Genomic DNA, 18,553 nt, shown 5'->3' on the forward strand with positions numbered 1-18,553 from the left:
TTCAACCTGCCAGTCTACTCAGTGGTGGTTTTCTCTTCTTGGAGTGCCCCAATTTTATATTCTCAGGGGCCAAGGCTAGGTCTGCAATCCTATCTCTGACATGTTGGGAGCCACAGGTGCCTAACTGGGAACCAGGGCATGGGGAAGGGGGTGGGTTAAAATTCTTCTCTTTCTCTTCCACCTCTGATCTTCTTCACTCTAGTGACCTTCCTAGGCTCTCAGGGGCTCCTGCCGTCCCTCTCCTAATGAGAAACTAGTGGGTTGCTGCCTGATGACAAGGGGTATCTCAACCCCTCAGTCATGCTGCCTTCTTCTTCTCCCTGCTCTAGGATTCACCCTCATTCCCAGGCTTCTTGGCCCTGTTCTTAGGATCAGTGGCAGGGAGAAAAGGGTGTCTCTTTTCTCTCTTTTAATTGTCAGTATATAACCAAAAATTATCCCAGGACGAGGAAGGGCATTTGCCCCTCACCTCATTCCATTCTTGTCCTGGCAAGAATGGGATGGGCACAACTGAACCGGGGGTCATCCTCTACTGCCCCCTTCTACACTCAGTTCCCAGATGTAGGGCAGGAGGGGCCTTGCTCCTCCTGGCTACAGCAGAGACCCCTGGCTTTTTGGGTAACCTAGTTAGTGAGAAGGGGGCAGGAGGAGATACGGCTCCACTGTGAGTGGAGTTCTCTACAAGTGTTTTCTGCCCAAGGCCACAGCTATCCCATTCTCTGCTTCCTTGAGATTCAAACCAAAGGCTGTTTTTCTATATTTAAAGAAAAAAAAAAAAAGAAAGTAAAAACCAAACACAGCACCTCACAAGTTCTAACACTTGGTCCTTCTCTCTCTCTCTCTCCTTTTCTCTTCCCTTCCATCTTTCTTTCCATATGTCCTTTCCTTATTGGCTCTTTTGCCTCCTACTTTTCTCACTCCCTATCAGGGATAATTTAGGGGGATGGTGAAGGGTTGGCTAAGGAAAAGACCCTGGGATGGGGGCTCCTAAGGGCTCTAAGAAGAGTCTACCTTACCCTCTATGGGAAGGGAGACCCTAGAAAAACTTTTCTCCCTTCCTTTTCTCCCCCATTATGTAGTCTCCCTAAGAGAACCAGATTGTCAAGGAGGGGCATTGTGGGTTGGTTCCTTCTTGACAATGTAGCAATAAACAGATGCTGCCAAGGGCAGAGAATGGGGGTGGGGGTTACCTGGAAGGAGAGTAGTCTCTAGAGAAGGGGAGAGGCTTCTCAACAGTACCCCAGGGAACGGGCTCCTTCTTTCAGGATGGCAGCAGAGCTGAGATTAATATCTAGGGTTCTCCTCAACTGTTCTGGTTATTGAGCCCCTTCCTGTTAGACCTACCCCTTACCACCTCTTCTGCGTCTGCTCTGTATCTGGTGACACCTCATAAGGACTAGTCCCTTCTGGGGTACCAGAGCCTTAGGGTGCCCCATCCCCTCCCCAGTCAGCTCTGGCACCTGTAACCTCCTGGAACATGAAGGACTATGCTCTGAGGCTATACTCTGAGCCCATGAGAGCAGAGACTGGAAGGGCAAGACCAGGTGCTAAGGAGGGGAGAGAAGGGCACTCTGTCTCTCTCCAGACCATCACTGCACTTTAACCAGGGTCTTAGGTACAAAATCCTACTTTCCAGAGCCTTCCAGCTCTGGAACCTCAAACATCCTCATGCTCTCTCCCAGCTCCTTTTGCATAAAAAAAAGTAAAGAAAAAGAAAAAAAAAACACACATTGAAACCCACATGGAGAAAAGAGGTGTTTTCCTTTTATATTGATATTCAAGACCAACACCACACAAGAAAATTTCTAAATAGACACTTTTCCAGACCTTTGTTTTTTTGTGTCTGTGTCCAAGCTGCGGATGGGATTTTGTAATACTTTCAGCAGCTCCTTTCCTTGTGTACATAATATATATATATTATATATATTTTTAATCAGAAGTTATGAAGAACAAAAAGAAAAAAAATAAAACACAGAAGCAAGTGCAATACCACCTCTCCTCTCTCTCTCCCAGGGTTTCATTTGTAGCCTATGCTTGGTGTCTCCCTTGGACCTTACCCTTTCACCTCCCCCTCCTCTTCCTTTGGTTCTCCCTCCCCCTTTTTTTAAAGAGTTTTTCTCCTTTCTCAAGGGGAGTTAAACTAGCTTTTGAGACTTATTGCAAAGCATTTTGTATATGTAATATATTGTAAGTAAATATTTGTGTAACGGAGATATACTACTGTAAGTTTTGTACTGTACTGGCTGAAGGTCTGTTATAAATAAACATGAGTAATATAACAACCCCTGGTTGTTTTTTGCAGACTTTGCTGTAATTTTCTGCTGGGAGGGAGGGGGATCTCCTTGCTGCACATTGTACCAACTACTGAATGTTTTGAAGGTGAACAAGTCTAAGACTACGACAAAGCCAAACAAGAATGCTCACGCTGTTGCTACGGAACAGAATTTTCAACCTACAGTGGAAAGTCGAGATTTTCCTACCAGGAGTCCCTTCAGGATAGAGAAAGCCCAACTTGACTATCCATCCAAAGCAGAGGTTCATCAAACATTTTTTGAGTACCTACTATATGCAAAACATATTATATGCCCAAGGAAATGCAAGTTACAATAACATGAATGATGATAATAATAGGTTCTACCTCTTCTTGAGCATAAGTGCCAAGCACTGTGCCAAGTATTCATGTCATTGTAGAAACCACCTAAAAGTGAATGATCCACTATTACTAGTGAAGATATAGAAGGCCAAGAGAGAATAAACAACTTATCCGGGACTCATCAACCAGACCATCTTGGGTCTGAATTCTGGGAGGTCCCCTTGACACTCTAGTTTTTTCAACTTTGGAGACAACTGGGTGGTTGACTGCCCATGGATAGCACTCCCGCTCAAAGCTAAAGACTTTCTGAAGGGTCTTCAAGGTAAATGGAGCTTGTAGGTAGGAAAGTATATTTCAGTCACAGGCCAGACCCAACTGAGTGGTGAAATCACTTCAGTGGGATTTGATCAACATTTATTAAAATAAAGCAGGAAACAGAACATATCATTGCACTTTATGCCCTAAGGGCAAGTACTGTTTCCTGAAGTTGTGTTTCAGTTTTGTACGTTTGTGTAGGCATTGAGAACCAATGTAAAATATATTTCTGCTATGGGTTGGAATCAAGATCGTTGAAGTTACCCTGCCAGGTTATATACCTTCACCCATTTTTTTGTTAGGCAGAAGGCAGTATAGCGTAGTGGAGCCAGGACACCTCTTGCTAACTCTGTGCTTTTCAGGGGCGCCTGGGTGGCTGAGTGGGTTAAGCCTCTGCCTTTGGCTCAGATCATGATCTCAGGGTGCTGGGATCAAGCCCAGAATGGGATCAAGCCCCAATCGGGCTCTCTGCTCAGTGGGGAGTCGGCTTCTGCCCCTCTCTCTGCCTGCCTCTCTGCCTACTTGTGGTCTCTCTCTGTCAAATAAATAAGTACAATCTTAAAAACAAACAAACAAAAAACTGTGTTTTTCAGCAATCTCAGTTTTTCAATCTGCAAAGGGAGGATAATAATAGTACCTACCTTATAGGCTTGTTGAAGGTGAAATGAGTTAATATTTATAAAGCGCTTACTACAGTCTGGCGCTATGCTAACACGAGCCAGGGATGTTTTTTAAAAAAAAAAAAAAAAAGGTGAGTAAGAAACAGCGTTAACACCCATGTACTTGCCCAAGGCCCTTCGTAGGTTTTGTCCATACTTGAAGGAGGAATTAACAAAATATTTTGTTTTCCCCGGTCCCCGCTCCCCCCACCCCCCCCCCCCGGTCTTCCGTTTCTCAATCCTACACCAAGTAACAATACTGTCGGAGAAACAAGCCGAGAGCGTCCCCCGGTGGCACAGCGCCGCCTTTGGTCTAAGAGCTTGGGGGCTAAGGGCCCGCCAGCTTCGCACTACAACTCCCATGCATCTCCCCGACTCTGACCTCCGATGGGGGGAGGGGTGCGACTTGTGGTGCTGCGCGAGCAACTTCCGCGCATAACGTCGCAAAAACCGGATAATTACAACGCCCAGAATTACTTCCGGGGTAGGGAGTAATACCCCGGTGGGGTTTGCTGGGATACGTATAACCCTAGTTTTCTTCCGCCATCCGGCTAAATAGTCCCATGGTCACATCTTACCACGGATAACACAACCCGAGAAGCGCCTTTCTACACTTACATTTCAGCGTAAACGCTGAATAATAAGGAAAATCTGAGTAAAGTGGCCAGCCGCTCTCGGTATACGTCTCCTAAAACAGTCTTCCTGTGTGCGCGTAGGGATCTCGTGCTATATAAGAGAGTCGGGGCAGGCTCTATATTCTCTTTCGAGTCCCGCTTTCAAGATGGTGAGTTGTGGCGCGTGTAGTGGTAGGGGTCCGCGTGGGGGCCTGGGAGGAACAGATTCTGAGGTTGTGGGGACTTGAAAATCTGGACCGTGGTGGAGAGTACACGGAGTGTCTATTTGCTTCGACCTTGGAGGGATGTGCGGAGGGGCTGAATGTCTTGAGTAGTCATTCTGGGGGCTGCCGGCACGATTGTAGCCGGTAGGGGGCTAAGGTTGGGGAAGCTGCGCTCTCTTTGTAACAGGATCTTCATTCTGATGCAGACCAAGAAAAGGAGGAATAATGGTCGTGCCAAAAAGGGTCGCGGCCACGTGCAGCCTATTCGCTGCACCAACTGCGCCCGTTGTGTGCCCAAGGACAAGGCCATTAAGAAGTTTGTTATTCGGAACATAGTAGAGGCCGCCGCTGTCAGGGACATTTCCGAAGCCAGTGTCTTCGATGGTGAGTGAGCTGGCACAACCCACCCACACCTGCAGGTTCTGTTCGTGGGCGGTTCCCAGGCAATTTTTGCGGGCCTTCAGGATTACTGTTGGTAAAAGAGACCGTTGCTTAGCTTTCTTTGTTTTAGCCTTGTCTGGACAGAGGGGGTCCTTGTGTGATAGTGCAGTCTTTGGGTCATGATTTGTGGTTACCAGTTCAGAGATTGAGATTCCAAAAGAGTTTTAGAGTTTACTTATATCAGCATTTGTATCACTAGCTATAAATGTGGTAAATGGAGCACCCTTTCTGGGTTGTTGAAGGCTGGAATATTCCTTACAAAGTTGTACAGACTGGGGCGCCTGGGTGGCTCAGGTCATGATCCCCGGGTTCTGGGATCGAGCCCCGCATTGGGCTCCCTGCTCAGATGAGAAGCCTGCTTATCCCTCTCCCACTCCCCCTGCCTGTTCTCCCTCTCTTGCTGTGTCTCCTTCTGTCAAATAAATAAAATCATTTAGAATAAACAGATAAATGATGTTCAGATTAAGTCTTAATAAGGAATGTTTCAATAACGAAGGTGGTCTTACTTGGTCAAAGGTGATACTTGGAGCAGTGTGCTTTCTGTTATTTTGATCATTCATTTCTCTTAAGACAAATTAGTTTTCTTAGGCAAGGAGAAGGGGCCCAGAACAGGCATTAGGACTGGTGCAACTTCTGAAGAAGCTGGATTGTTGGTTTATTGCCAGTAGGCTGTGGATTTAATACCCGTGGTGAAAAGGATTAGTAGGGGGTTATTCGTTTGTGAAAATGTACGTGTTATCAGAAACTGAATGCTTGCTTTGGAAATCGAACTTTGTAGGCGTGCCTGAGAGACACTTAAGTAGGTTTATTTTTGACTGATAGAATGGGAGGACAAGTGCAGTGTGGGTATGTGATACCTACTGTTGTGCCTCTTTGTTTCTTAGCCTATGTGCTTCCCAAGCTCTATGTGAAGCTACATTATTGCGTGAGTTGTGCCATTCACAGCAAGGTGGTCAGGAATCGCTCTCGTGAAGCACGGAAGGACCGAACACCCCCACCCCGATTTAGACCCGCGGTAAGTATCTTTATTTCTTATTTTTTTAAGATTTTATTTATTTGAGAGAGAGAGTGAGAACAAGGAGGGGGAGAGGGAGAAGCAGACTCCTTGCTGAGCAGGAGGCCTTTGACAGGGGTCTGGATCCCAGGACCCTAGGAACATGACCTGAGCTGAAGGCAGGTACTTAACCCATTCAGCCACCCAGCCACCCCCATGGTAATTATCTTTAAAAAAAAAAAAAGATGTGGAAGCACAGAGGGGTGATGGATGAGAGACAACATGAAGACCCAAGGAATCTCAGATTAAGTTCTGAATAGGTAAGGTAGGTGGGACTCACTTCTGAAACATTTGTTTGGAGACTCTTCTAAAGAACTGTTAGAATTTATTTCAGATGGAGTTATGTGTGTCATCCAGACAGACCAGTTTTCCATGCATGTATGGCCCAGATGCATTGTTAGTGATAGGAGGGTAGTAGTCAAGTTCTTTGAGGGGGGATTCTTTCATTAACATTTTAAAATTTGCTGTTCTGTTCTTTTCAGGGTGCTGCCCCACGACCTCCACCAAAGCCCATGTAAGGAGTTAAGTCCTTAAGGACTGAAGAAAAGGTGTTCTCCAGAAAAAAAAAATAATAAATGGCAATTAAACTTCATATAGCATGTTGAGTGTATGTTTTGTCAGTGTAGGAGTTGTATGTGTCACAGGGAGTGTAATTAACTTTTACATTCAAGTATGGAGTACCACATAGTCTTTTCATGGGGGAGAAAGTTTATTCATGTAAGTAAAACTCAACTTGGGTTTCTTTTTTATTTGTGTTCTTGGCCTTCCCAACTTGCATAGCTGTGAGGGGGGTGGTAAGGTACCTGTGTTAGGTGTTAGGTCAATGCAACCTTGCTAGTAGATTAAGCTGGTGTCTTAAAAATAGAGGTAAGGAACTAGGAGGGTCAGGAAAAACTTGAGTGAGGAGCACATCAGGAGACAATTTATAGACTGAGGTGTGCCTAACCCTGGTGGGGGACACACAGACTTCTATAGGAAGTGCATGACTTAGCCTTTTTTTTTCCCCTTAGATTTTATTTATTTATTTCACAGAGACAACAAAAGATGGAAAACAGGCCGGGGGAGTGGGAGAGAGAGAAGCAGGCTCCGCACTGAGGGAGTCAGATGCAGGGCTTGATCCCAGGACCCTGGGATCATGACCTGAGCCAAAGGCAGACGCTTAATGACTGAGCCACTCAGGCACCCCACATGACACAGCTTTTAAGGAAATCTGTATTCAGGGGTGCCTGGGTGGCTCAGTGGGTTAAGCCTCTGCTTTCGGCTCAGGTCATGATCTCGGGGTCCTGGAATTGAGCCCCACATCAGGCTCCTGCTCAGCGGGAAGCCTGCTTCCCCCTCTCTCTGTCTGCCTCTCTGCCTACTTGTGATTTCTCTCTCTGTGTCAAATAAATAAATAATTTTTTTTAAAGATTTTATTTATTTATTTGACAGTGATCACAAGCAGGCAGAGAGGCAGGCGGTGGGGAGGAGGGAAGCAGACTCCCCGCTGAGCAGAGAGCCAGATGGGGGACTCAATCCCAGGACCCTGAGACCATGACCTGAGCCGAAGGCAGAGGCTTTAACCCACTGAGCCACCCAGGCACCCAATAAATAAAATACTTAAAAAAAAAAAAAAAACAGATCTGTATTCAGATCTTCCACTTCATAAAATTCACTTACTTGGACTTGGTCTGTTGCTAAACCTGTTTCTGGCCAATTTGCATCTTTCTGTGGTCAGTTTCTCTATGTAATAAAGATGTTCAGGCTACCAGAAGCATTCCTAGAAACTTGTGGTAGTCCTACAAGAGGAAAGTTTCCACACAAAGTATGGAGGAGAGCTATATCTAATTGTGTGACAATGGTTTGTTTTTTGTAGAGCAGAAATTAGTTAGTAGGTACAGGTATACATGTTTGAAAAACCCATTTGGGAATTGATAATGATTGGCTTTGCTAGTGAAGATACAGGATTCCCCCTCCCCCAAACTAAGCTAAACCCATAGTTTGGAAATTTTGATACATTTCAGGGGCACCTGGGTGGCTCAGTGGGTTAAAGCCTCTGCCTTCGGCTCAGGTCATGATCTCAGGGTCCTGGGATGCCCTACATCGGGCTCTCTGCTCAGCAGGGAGCCTGCTTCCTCCCTCTCTCTCTGCCTGCCTCTCTGCCTGCTTGTGATCTCTGTCTGTCAAATAAATAAAATCTAAAAAAATAAATAAATAAATAAATAAAATCTTTAAAAAAAATACACATTTCAGCTTGGTTTCAGCTCAGGTCTTGACTCGGGGTCTTAAAATTGCACTGCATCAGCTTGGGCTCAGCAGGGAATCAGCTTTCCCTCTCTCCCTCTGCCCCTCCCCTCCTGTGTGCACTCTAAAAACTTTTATTAAGATTTTTTATTAAAGAGTATGAGCAGGAGCAGAGGGGAAAGCAGGGAACCCCACACAGGGCTTGGTCCCAGGACCCTGAGATCATGACCTGAGCCAAAGGCAGATTAATTGACTGAGCCACCCAGGTGCCCCCTCTTTAAGATTCTTTATTTTAAACATATTTCAGAGGGTGGGTCCCTGGGTGACTCAGTTGGTATATTGGTTTTGGTTCAGGTCAGGATCTCTGGTTTGAGAGATGGACCTCCGACTTCAGTGTGGAGTCTTGGTTGTCCCTCTCCCTGTGCTCCCCCTACCCCCATGCATGTGCTCGCTCACTGGCTATCTCAAAATGAAGATACACATTTTTCTGAGTGTCTATCCAAAGGAATATGATAACGAGGAGTAGAGTATTTTGGAACCTAAAGGTGGCTCTATTGAACTCTAACTGAAAAAAAAAAAAACAAAATGCAGACTCCCAATTTGCTCATGGCCAAAATACTAACGCATGTGCTGGAAAAGCTGGGGCAAATCCTGAATTCGTGAGAACATATTGTAGGTAAGAGTCCCATCATTTCAGGAGGCCCAGCCCATGAGGCAAATGCTCTTTCATCCTTACGCTGTAATGACCTCTTTACACCGGGAGTAAACACTGGATAGAAGAAAAAGGTCTGAGGTAAAAACGCTAAACCTGGTTCTCTCAAATACCAGTTTATTCAATAAAACCAGATTCAAGTAGTAAATCAGGCCATGTAACCACTATAAGATATTTCTTGAAATATTTATAGTTTTAACCTATTTTTTTAAGAGATTTGATTTATTTGAGAGAACATAAGCAGGGGGAGTGGAAGAGGGAGAAGCAGGCTTCCACAGAGCAGGGAGGCTGATGCAGGGCTTGATTCATGGACTCCAGGATGATAACCCTAGCTGAAGGCAGCTTCTTAAGGACTGAACCACCCAGATGCCCTGTCTTTTTTTTTTTTTTTTTTTTTTTTTTTTTTTTGAGATAAGGGTTTTGGTTTGTTTTGTTTTTAAGGTTTTATTTATTTATTTGACAGAGATCACAAATACGCAGAGGCAGGCAGAGAGAGAGGAAGGGAAACAGGCTCCCTGCTGAGCAGAGAGCCTGATGCGGGGCTTGATCCCGGGACCCTGGGATCCCAGGACCCTGGGACCTGAGCCCAAGGCAGAGGCTTTAACCCACTGAGCCACCAAGGTGCGCCAGTCTTAAAATGTGATCCAGGGGGCCTGGTTGACTTAGTTGGAGTGTGCAAGTCTTGGTCTTGGGGTTGTAAGTTCAAGTCCCACATTGGGTATAGAGATTACTTAAAATCTTAAAAATAAAAAATGTGATCCTATCTCCAGGGAGCATATATGCCAGAGCCTAACAGCTAAGAATTGGTTGAGCAATTTCTCTACTTGCAGATAATCCCAAATTCACTGAGATTTTGGAGTGCCAGAGATGACAAAAGAGATTTTCATGTGCTTCAGGCTCTAAAGTAGACCCATTCCACCTCCCAACCCAATACCCGTTGCAAATAACTCAAACCTTGTCTTGTCTGATAGGCAGCCAGGACAGGATTTCCAGCTAGGGAGAGGCCTCATATCATGCCATTAGAAGTGGCCTACAAGTCAGCTTGTGGTTCTCTAGATGTTTGGACAGTAAAATGAATGGCTTCCTCTGCTAAGCTATTGTGGACTAAAGTTCTGGTAGTTGGTCACAAAAAAGGCAGTATAGACATCTGAGTCTCCATCTCCCACTCCCACCTACTTTGACTGGACTTTATCAGGTGGGGAAAAGTCAGTTGCAATCTCAGCACCTCCCTAACTTTCTGAAGTGTGTTCCAGTCTCAATGTATAAAGTATTCAAGCCAGGTAGAAGTCTCTGGGCTAGTCAGTCTCTGTTCCAATGCCTGCCTTTGAGGTAATTGGATTTGAGGTCAGTTCCCTGTGGTAATCAGGGTTTCACTGATGTCCTGGACCACCCTTTGCCTCAACCCCAAATCTTGTACTTTGTTTTGTTTTTGCCTACGTTTCCATAACTTACCATGTAAGAGAACAAAATTATTCATTGCCTGTCACACTAGGTTAATATCCTGCTTTATATATTTAGTTTATACATTTATTCTTTTAGTAACTATTAGGTATAGAAGGGTGTTGACTTCATATGCATTAATAAGCTAATAGGTTTGTTAAAGGAAACTGAGCCAGTATATAAAAAACAGGCTAGAATCTAAATTTGTTCATTTTTTCAACAAGTTTTACTTGCCAATGTGTTTGGCACTTAGTTTCTCGGTCCAAGTCTCCCATTAAACAGAGCTGTCAGGTTAAGAACCTAAGAGAGTGGACTCTTAGATGTAATTCTCACATCTGATAATTCTGGCTATGTGAGCTTGGGTAAGTTCCTTAACCTCTCCAACCACTTTCTTTTTCATTTTCTTTTTCTTTGGTTTTTTTTTTAATTATTTTTTTAAAAGAGGCTCCATGCCCAATGTTAGGTTTAAACTCAAAACCCTGAGATAAAAAAATCTCTAGATTATCCATAATTTTTAAATTTTTAACTCCGAATGTATTGATATTTGGCATGATTATTTTAGTTCTTAATATTGAAATGGTTTTTGGTTTTCTCACCTAAATTTTGGGTACTAATTTCCAGTTTGGGAGTATTTTATAATAAAGGATGAATACTGTAAAAAAAAAACAAAACCCTAAGAGTCCTGTGCTCTACCAACCAAGCTAGCCAGGCACCCCTCTCTCCAATTTTCTAATCTTTAGGTGATCATTCCTATTTCACAGTATTTTTGTGAGATTTGAGTGGTATAAAACAATCACTTATTCAAGGAATACAATGTGCCAACCATTTCTAAATACTGAAGATACTAACAATGGTGAAGATAAAAATACATAGAGCTTACATTTTAGTGAGGGAGCAGTGTGAGAGGGTGAGAGGGTGTAAAGAAGGACTATAGTTTTATATAGGTTTTATTTAAAATGGCCTTATGTCTATAAGGTTGATAATATTTGATCAGAAAACTAAAGAAAGAGCAAGCCATTTGGATAAATGGGGGAAGAGCAAATGTCTTCAGGAAAGAGTATGCCTGGCACATCAGAGAAAAAAGCAAGGCAGTCTGGATAAATTCAAGTGAGCTAGGGGAAAGTGGTTCATGTCTACAATCCTTTATATGAAATCCTTGACACCTTACTTGCTTTGGAATTTGTTTTGACTTTAGAGCAGTAATAAAGAGCATATACTGTTTAACATATAACATCTTCAAAGGGATCTGGAGTAGTACCCCGGATTAAAACACATTATTATTTCTGTAGCAAAATACAAGAATAGTCATGTAAATTACCCAATATGAGTTTCAGATCAGGTTTTGTTGCCATAGGAGTTCCAAAAATACTGGGTTTTAGAGTTGCTTTGATTTGTCTACTGCAGATAAGAGATTGTGTACCTACCAATGGTACACAAAGTTAGATCATGTGGGGCCCTGTAGGCCCTGGCCAGCTCTGGACTTCACTCAAAATGTGATGGTAAACAATGATGCTACTTCACACTCTTTAGGATGGCTTTAATAAAAAAAAAAAAGACAATAAGTTCTAGACAATGTATGACAAAGTTGGAACTCTTGTACACTGCTGGTGGGAATGTGAAATGATGCACTTTGGAACACAGTTCTCTAAAGTTACAGTTAACATATGACCCAGCCATTCTACTCCTAGATGTATACCCAAGAGAACTGGAAATATATATTCACACAAAAAGTTGTTGTATATGAATGTTCATAGCAGCATTATTCACACTAGTCAAGAAGTAAACAATGAAAGTGTTCATTAACTGGTGAATGGATAAACAAAATATGGCATATCCTTACAAAGAAATATTTGGCCATGAAAAGAAATGGGGTGCTGCTATATGCTACATTGATGAACCCTGAAAACATGCTAAGTGAAAGAAGCTAGTCATAAAAGACCATATGTTGTATGATTCTATTTACATGAAATGTCCAGAATATGCAGACCTATAGAGATAGAAAGTAGAGTAGTGTTCACCTATGGTTAGGAAGGTGGGAGGAGAGGGGAGTGACTGTTAAATGCATGGGGTTTCTTTTAGGGGTAATGAAAGTATTCTAAAAGTGATTAGTGATAGTGACGTAGCTTTGTGGACCATACTAAAAGCAGTTGAATTGTATACTTAAAATCACTGAATTATATAGTACATAAATTATAGCTCAGTGAAGCTGTTATAAAAATAAAGCATGAAAAAAAAATAAAGCATGAAAAAATAAAGTGTGATGGTAATCCGTGAGAGAGTTGTTTTTGTTTCTTTGTTTGTTCCATTGGAGACTTTTGAGCACAGCAGGGACATGATCTAACTTAGATCCATGAGTTCGGGATAAATCTTGGCTATTCATTTTATTATACCACAACTAGCTCTGAAATGCTAGATGAGTATTTCCCAACTTCAAGAACCTGTGGGCCTCTTTTGGTATTTCTCCCGTACCTACACTGAATTGACTCACTTCTTACATATATTTATCATGAAAAAGGAAATCGTATCAGTATTCTAAATGGAAAACAAATTAACTTTTGCCATAAATAGAAGGTAATTTTTAAAAAACTACTTAAGCTTTTAAATTAAAAAAAAAAGTTGGGGGGGCGCCTGGGTGGCTCAGTGGGTTAAGCATTTGCCTTCGGCTCAGGTCATGATCTCAGGGTCCTGGGATCGAGCCCCACATCGGGCGCTCTGCTCAGCAGGGAGCCTGCTTCCCCCTCTCTCTCTGCCTGCCTCTCTGCCTACTTGTGATCTCTCCCTCTGTCAAATAAATAAATAAAATATTTTTAAAAATAAAATAAAATAATAAATTTTTTAAAAAAAGTTGGGGAACCTGGACGGCCCAGTCAGTTGAGTGTCCGACTCTTGGTTTTGGCTCAGGTCTTGATCTCAAGGTCGTGAGATCAAGCCTGTGTCAGTCTCCACACAGATTTTCTCTCCCTTGCCTTCTGCCCCTCCCCCACATGTTCTCTCTCTCTCTCTCTCTAAAAAAAAAAATAATAATAGTAATAAATCTTTTTAAAAAGTTGATTGCTATTTTTTATCACCAAAAGTGATACTACCCAGAGTCATCCCATATATGTCCATTGGAAATGTCTCTTGAACTATAAGCTTATGAGGTCAGGGACAATGTCTAGATGGTCAATTATATTGCCTGACATACAGTAGGTGCTCAACATTTGTGGATAACCAAATATGCTGGGCTTATTAAAAAGTCGGGGATGAATGAAGTCTCCTTTGTGTGACTAAGAATCACCTGTGCCAGTTGAATAAATTTCATTCCTAATCCTACCTCCACAAAGCAGGATTCAAAGATCTTGAGTGTATGGGGCACCTGGCTGGCTCAGTTGGTAGAGAATGTGACCCTTGATCTTAGGATCCTGAGTTCCATCCTCATGTTGGGCATAGAGTTTACCTATAACAACAACAACAAAGGTCTTGAGGGTAGAGTTTGGGAATCTGCATTTTAATAATTTCCCAAATGATTCTGATACAATGGGTCTACAGACCATACTTTGAAAAATATTAAAGAATTGTACTAGAAAAGAAAAAGAATATGCATGATGAGGTTTTCTCTAGTTTGGGAATAGAAACGTGGAACTTACAGAGTTACTTCAGTCATGATTGGTGGTGAAGGAGTCCAAGATCAGTTGAGAGAGAGGGGAAGCCAAAAAAGAACTGATTGGGAAAAATAAGGGTGGCTGAGGGACTGAGGGTGTTGAGCAAGAGGGCAAGGGTCAAAAGTCATAAGGGATGTGGTAAAACACATAAAGAAATATTTAAGACCTATAACAAATACTTTTATATCCACCTCCCAGCTTAAGAAAGAAAGGGTTACCTGTAGAGTTGGATCTGTCTGTGAACTCCCCACTGATTGCATCTATCTATCTATCTATCTATATAGATAGATAGATAGATAGATATAGATATATATATATATAGATAGATAGATAGATATCTATCTATATAGATAGATAGATAGATAGATGCAATCAGTGGGGAGTTCACAGACAGATATATCTAGATATATATATATCTATCTATCTATATAGATAGATAGATAGATAGATGCAATCAGTGGGGAGTTCACAGACAGATATATCTATATATAGATAGATAGATAGATATATCTATATCTATCTATCTATCTATAGATATATATCTATATCTATATAGATATAGATATATATCTATAGATAGATAGATAGATATAGATATATCTATCTATCTATCTATAGATATATCTATATCTATCTATCTATCTATCTATAGATATATATCTATATCTATATAGATATAGATATATATCTATATCTATATAGATATATCTATATAGATATATCTATATCTATATAGATCTATATATCTATATATATATCTATATATCTATATATCTATATATCTATATCTATATCTATATCTATATTGATATATATATATCTTCACATTTTACGTCCAACTGAAAATGTTAAGTAGACAGATACAAATGTTTGGAATTTAAGGGAAAGAGGCCTAGGCTGGAAAAAATTGGGGTATCATCACTTTATAATTGGTTTTTAAGTCATGAAATTGGATGAAGTTGGCTAGGAAGGGAATATATAGATGGGGAGGGGGGAGAGAGAGAGAGAGAAGACTAGAGACTGAATCCTATATACTTCAAGGTTTAGTAATCAGGGAGAGGAGGAGAAACCAGCAGGAGACAATAGGAAAGGCCAATGAGGTAGGAAGAAAACTAGGATATGATGAGGGTCCTAGAAGTCGAGTGAAGAAAATGTAAGAAGGAGCAAGTGATCAGCTGTGCCAACTGCTGTTCATAGGTTAACTCAATTAAGAATTGGGAATATGGAATTATTGGTGACCTTGATGAAAACTTTTAATGAAACTGGTCCAATGGTAGTGGGTTATCAAAACTTATTAACATTAGTGTCACTAAAGACGGTATACAATCCCCCACTGTTAAATTTGACTGGCTTAAAACATTTTTTTCAGTGAAGAGGTGGGGGCAAAAGCATGATCATAATAGGTTCAAAAGAGAATGGGTAGAATGTCTCTAACATATTATTGTTAAATATGATCCTAACTGTAAAGAGAGAATGGGATGGGAGAACATTGAAGACATCTTTTTCAAACAGATTTGCTAAAAAAGGAAGGAGAACAGTGGCTGGAACACTGCTGTGGGGTCAAGAGAGGGATTTTATAAGATGGTAGAGGGGCGCCTGGGTAACTCAGTCCTGAAGTCTCTGCTTGCGGTTCAGGTCATGATCCCAGGGTCCTGGGATCGAGTTCTGCATTGTGCTCCCCGCTCAGTGGGAAGCCTGCTTCTCCCTCTACCACTCCCCCTGCTTGTGTTCCCTCTCTCGCCGTGTCTCTCTCTGTCAAATAAATAAATAAAATCTTTTAAAAAAATAAAATGGTAGAAACATCATCATGGTTGCTTAAGGATGGGAAAACAGAGAAATAGAGAAAAGTAGGTGATATAGGAGACAGAGAAAGCCATGTCCTTGAACAGACAAGGGGTGGAGTCCAGGGCACGGATGAAGAGGTTGGCCTTGAGTAGGAGCACAGACAGTTTACATAAATAACAATTTAGAATATATAATGCAAAAGCAGATGGGTTGTGTAAGGACCTATTTAGCCAGAGTGACTCCATCTTGGTTAAAAGCCATTTTGTTGTTTGTGCAGTAAAACTTAAACTGACCCTGCCCTCCCCGCCCCGCCCCGAGAAACTTACTTAGAAGCAAGTCTGGGAAACCAGTAAAATATGGTCGGCTAGTTCATAATAACAGAGCCCAGAATACAAGGCCAGTCGGCCAGTTCCTGATAACAGAGCCCAGAATACAAGGACGAGTCAGGCCAGGTGGAGACATCCAATCAGTAAAAGTACACATGCTGTCTCCCTAACCACCAAAGAATGTAAACTCCACCTTTTGGGTGCCAAACTTAAGTGCCAATTCTGACCAGAGTAATAGGTTAGTTCAAACAGCTACTAAAGGATAAATTGTAATTCAATTGGCCACCTGTGTGTGACCTAACATGACTATGGAACTTTCTCTATGTGTTACAATCTCATTGGCCACCTGTGTGTGGCCAGGCTTTTGCTCTATAAAAGGTAATCTGTAAGATGGGGAGTGGTCGCTCTCTTTGGAGGCGGCCCTGACCGGTCAGTCAATCAATTCTTGAGGATGTAAGATGGGGAGGGGTTGCCCTCTTCAGAGGCGGCCCTAACCGGTCAGTCACTCAATTCTTAAGCCTGTAAACTGGGGTGGTCGCTCTCTTTGGAGACAGCCCTGGCCGGTCAGTCTGACTTCAAATGCTTAGCATAGAATAGAGCTTTGCATAACTTTCACCTTGTCTCAGTGTCATTCCCCTGGCCAATCAAACTTCTAATACTTGTCATAAAACAAAGCTTTAAATAACTTTCACTTTGTCTCAGTCTCTTTTCATTTAATAACAGACCTAACATTGGGGGCTCGTCCGGGATGAAACGACGAGAACTGAGCCAGCTTCAGAATTTCTGGGAAAAGCCTCTGGAGGTAAGATCCTGTCTGTCTGTCTGTCTGGTTGCGGAGCTCCAGGGGTATGGCCCACTGGGAAGAAACTGGACGCAGTATTGCTCCCAGGGCTGGAGTGGATTTGGGGATGCCCCATCCCTCCACTGGTGGATGGCCAGGGGATTCAAGTCCCCCTAGGCGGGCAGGGGACCGAAAAAATCCCCACCAGTGGCAGGTTGTGTTTTTGAGTTGGGATTATATCTTGCACACCCTTAGACTTGATATCTGGTCGGGAAAGGGCCGCTGGGTCTGCGGTTGTCTTTGTCTTGTCTTTTTGTTGTCTGTTGTGTTGTTTGTTATGTTTGAAGGAATGGGGCAAGCAGAGAGTAAGGGAACTCTGACTTTTATCTCTCCATTTCTCCTAATAGATATGGGGCTTCTCCCTTACTCATTTCTTGTGTTAATGGCTATAACTGGAGCCAACTGTGGTTAGCCTAACTCGAGACAGAGACTTTAAGGAATATTCCCAAGCAGCTACCGAAACTCCCTTTGTTTTGGGGAAGTTCCCTGTCTTCTCTGGCCCAATATGGACTGCCTAACCCCTCCTTCCTTGCTGGTGGGAAAGCATGGCATCTGCTCCCTCTGTTGAAACTAATGAGCTCTAAAACTGGAATCCTTTCTCTGCCTTCTGGCAGCACTTTGTTCTTCTGTCTCCCCCTTCTGTTTCTACACCAACTTGGGTATGGCCCGCATAACTGGCCTCTAGACCATCCTCGGTGCTTCCTGAACCATGGTTCCTTCTCTGTCAAGGAATGAGAAGAGCACCCCCTGGACCTAACACCCCCCCCCCCAACTCCAGATCTTCCCACCCGTGTCTCAGGTAAACATTCGAAATGGAGTGGGCCCAGGTGGAATGTAAATCTGTATTTGACCTAAGTCAAGTTTGTTGGTTTAATTAAGATAGACATGTCTTTGAAGTTACAGCAGTAAATGTGAAACTTTTATTCTATCAAAGTTTACTTAAGGTCAAATAAGCTCATGTTATTTGTTAAAATCCGTTAACAAAAAATGACTGGACTGATGGTTAATTGTCTGTCTCAAAGTTTTAATGGGTAAGTTTAAGTAGCTGTCAAAGTCTTTGGTAACCTGAAACTTTAAAGTTTTGGATGACAAATGAAATTAAATTATGGACATCTAGGTCTTAACCAAATGGGACAAAATGCTAAAGCATTGAGTACTTGATACAGGTTTGTGCCTTTGACTTCCTACTGCAAAAAAACTAAAAATATTTAAATCTGTTGGTAAACATGTTTTGTGCTTAACTGATTCATAATTTGCCTTCTAAAGAATTCTGTTATAACAGTTCACAATTGGTTTATATTTAGTCTTCACTAGAGATTAAGATGTTTCTAAGAGTACAAAATTCTACTAACTGTAAGACTGATGGGGGAAAAAAAAAAAACCCTGTATGTAGGAAAGTAGGAGATATGTAAGAAAGGTTTAAGAAATAAAAATGCATTTTGTTAAAGATAAAAGAAGGTAATTTTGTCCTAAATGAGAAGGTTGTTTGGAAGAAAATGGCTTGGGACAAATCTAAATGCAAAAGCAAGTTGTAGAAGGTTTGTGAAGGGAAATCTTCAGAAAAGGAATTTTAGGTATGGTCAGGACGGACTAAAATTAACTGTACACACAAAAAAGAGGGCCTAAGAGAGTGAATAGTTTTATCTTAAGGTAAAAATATCTGGTTGCACCAGAACATGAAAGGA

At 42.1% G+C, this 18,553-nt stretch overlaps 1 protein-coding gene across 2 annotated transcripts; it reads left to right on the forward strand.

The window, feature by feature from the left end:
- Positions 1-3,960: 3,960 nt before the first annotated feature.
- On the forward strand, positions 3,961-6,492 carry RPS26 (ribosomal protein S26; the record flags this gene model as incomplete). Of its 2 annotated transcripts, XM_080810884.1 has the most annotated exons (4): positions 3,961-4,351; positions 4,612-4,789; positions 5,731-5,861; positions 6,383-6,492. In XM_080810884.1, 4 exons carry the CDS (start codon positions 4,349-4,351, stop codon positions 6,416-6,418), a joined length of 348 nt encoding a protein of 115 aa, XP_080667010.1. In that variant the 3' UTR covers positions 6,419-6,492. The 2 variants fall into 2 exon arrangements, with proteins under 2 accessions (XP_080667010.1, XP_080667009.1); XM_080810883.1 differs by lacking the exon at positions 3,961-4,351 and having other exon boundaries at positions 4,606-4,789.
- Positions 6,493-18,553: the final 12,061 nt, after the last annotated feature.

The sequence above is a fragment of the Martes martes genome (genome assembly GCF_963455335.1).
Source record: "Martes martes genome assembly, chromosome: 8".
Classification (NCBI taxonomy): Eukaryota; Metazoa; Chordata; class Mammalia; order Carnivora; family Mustelidae; genus Martes; species Martes martes.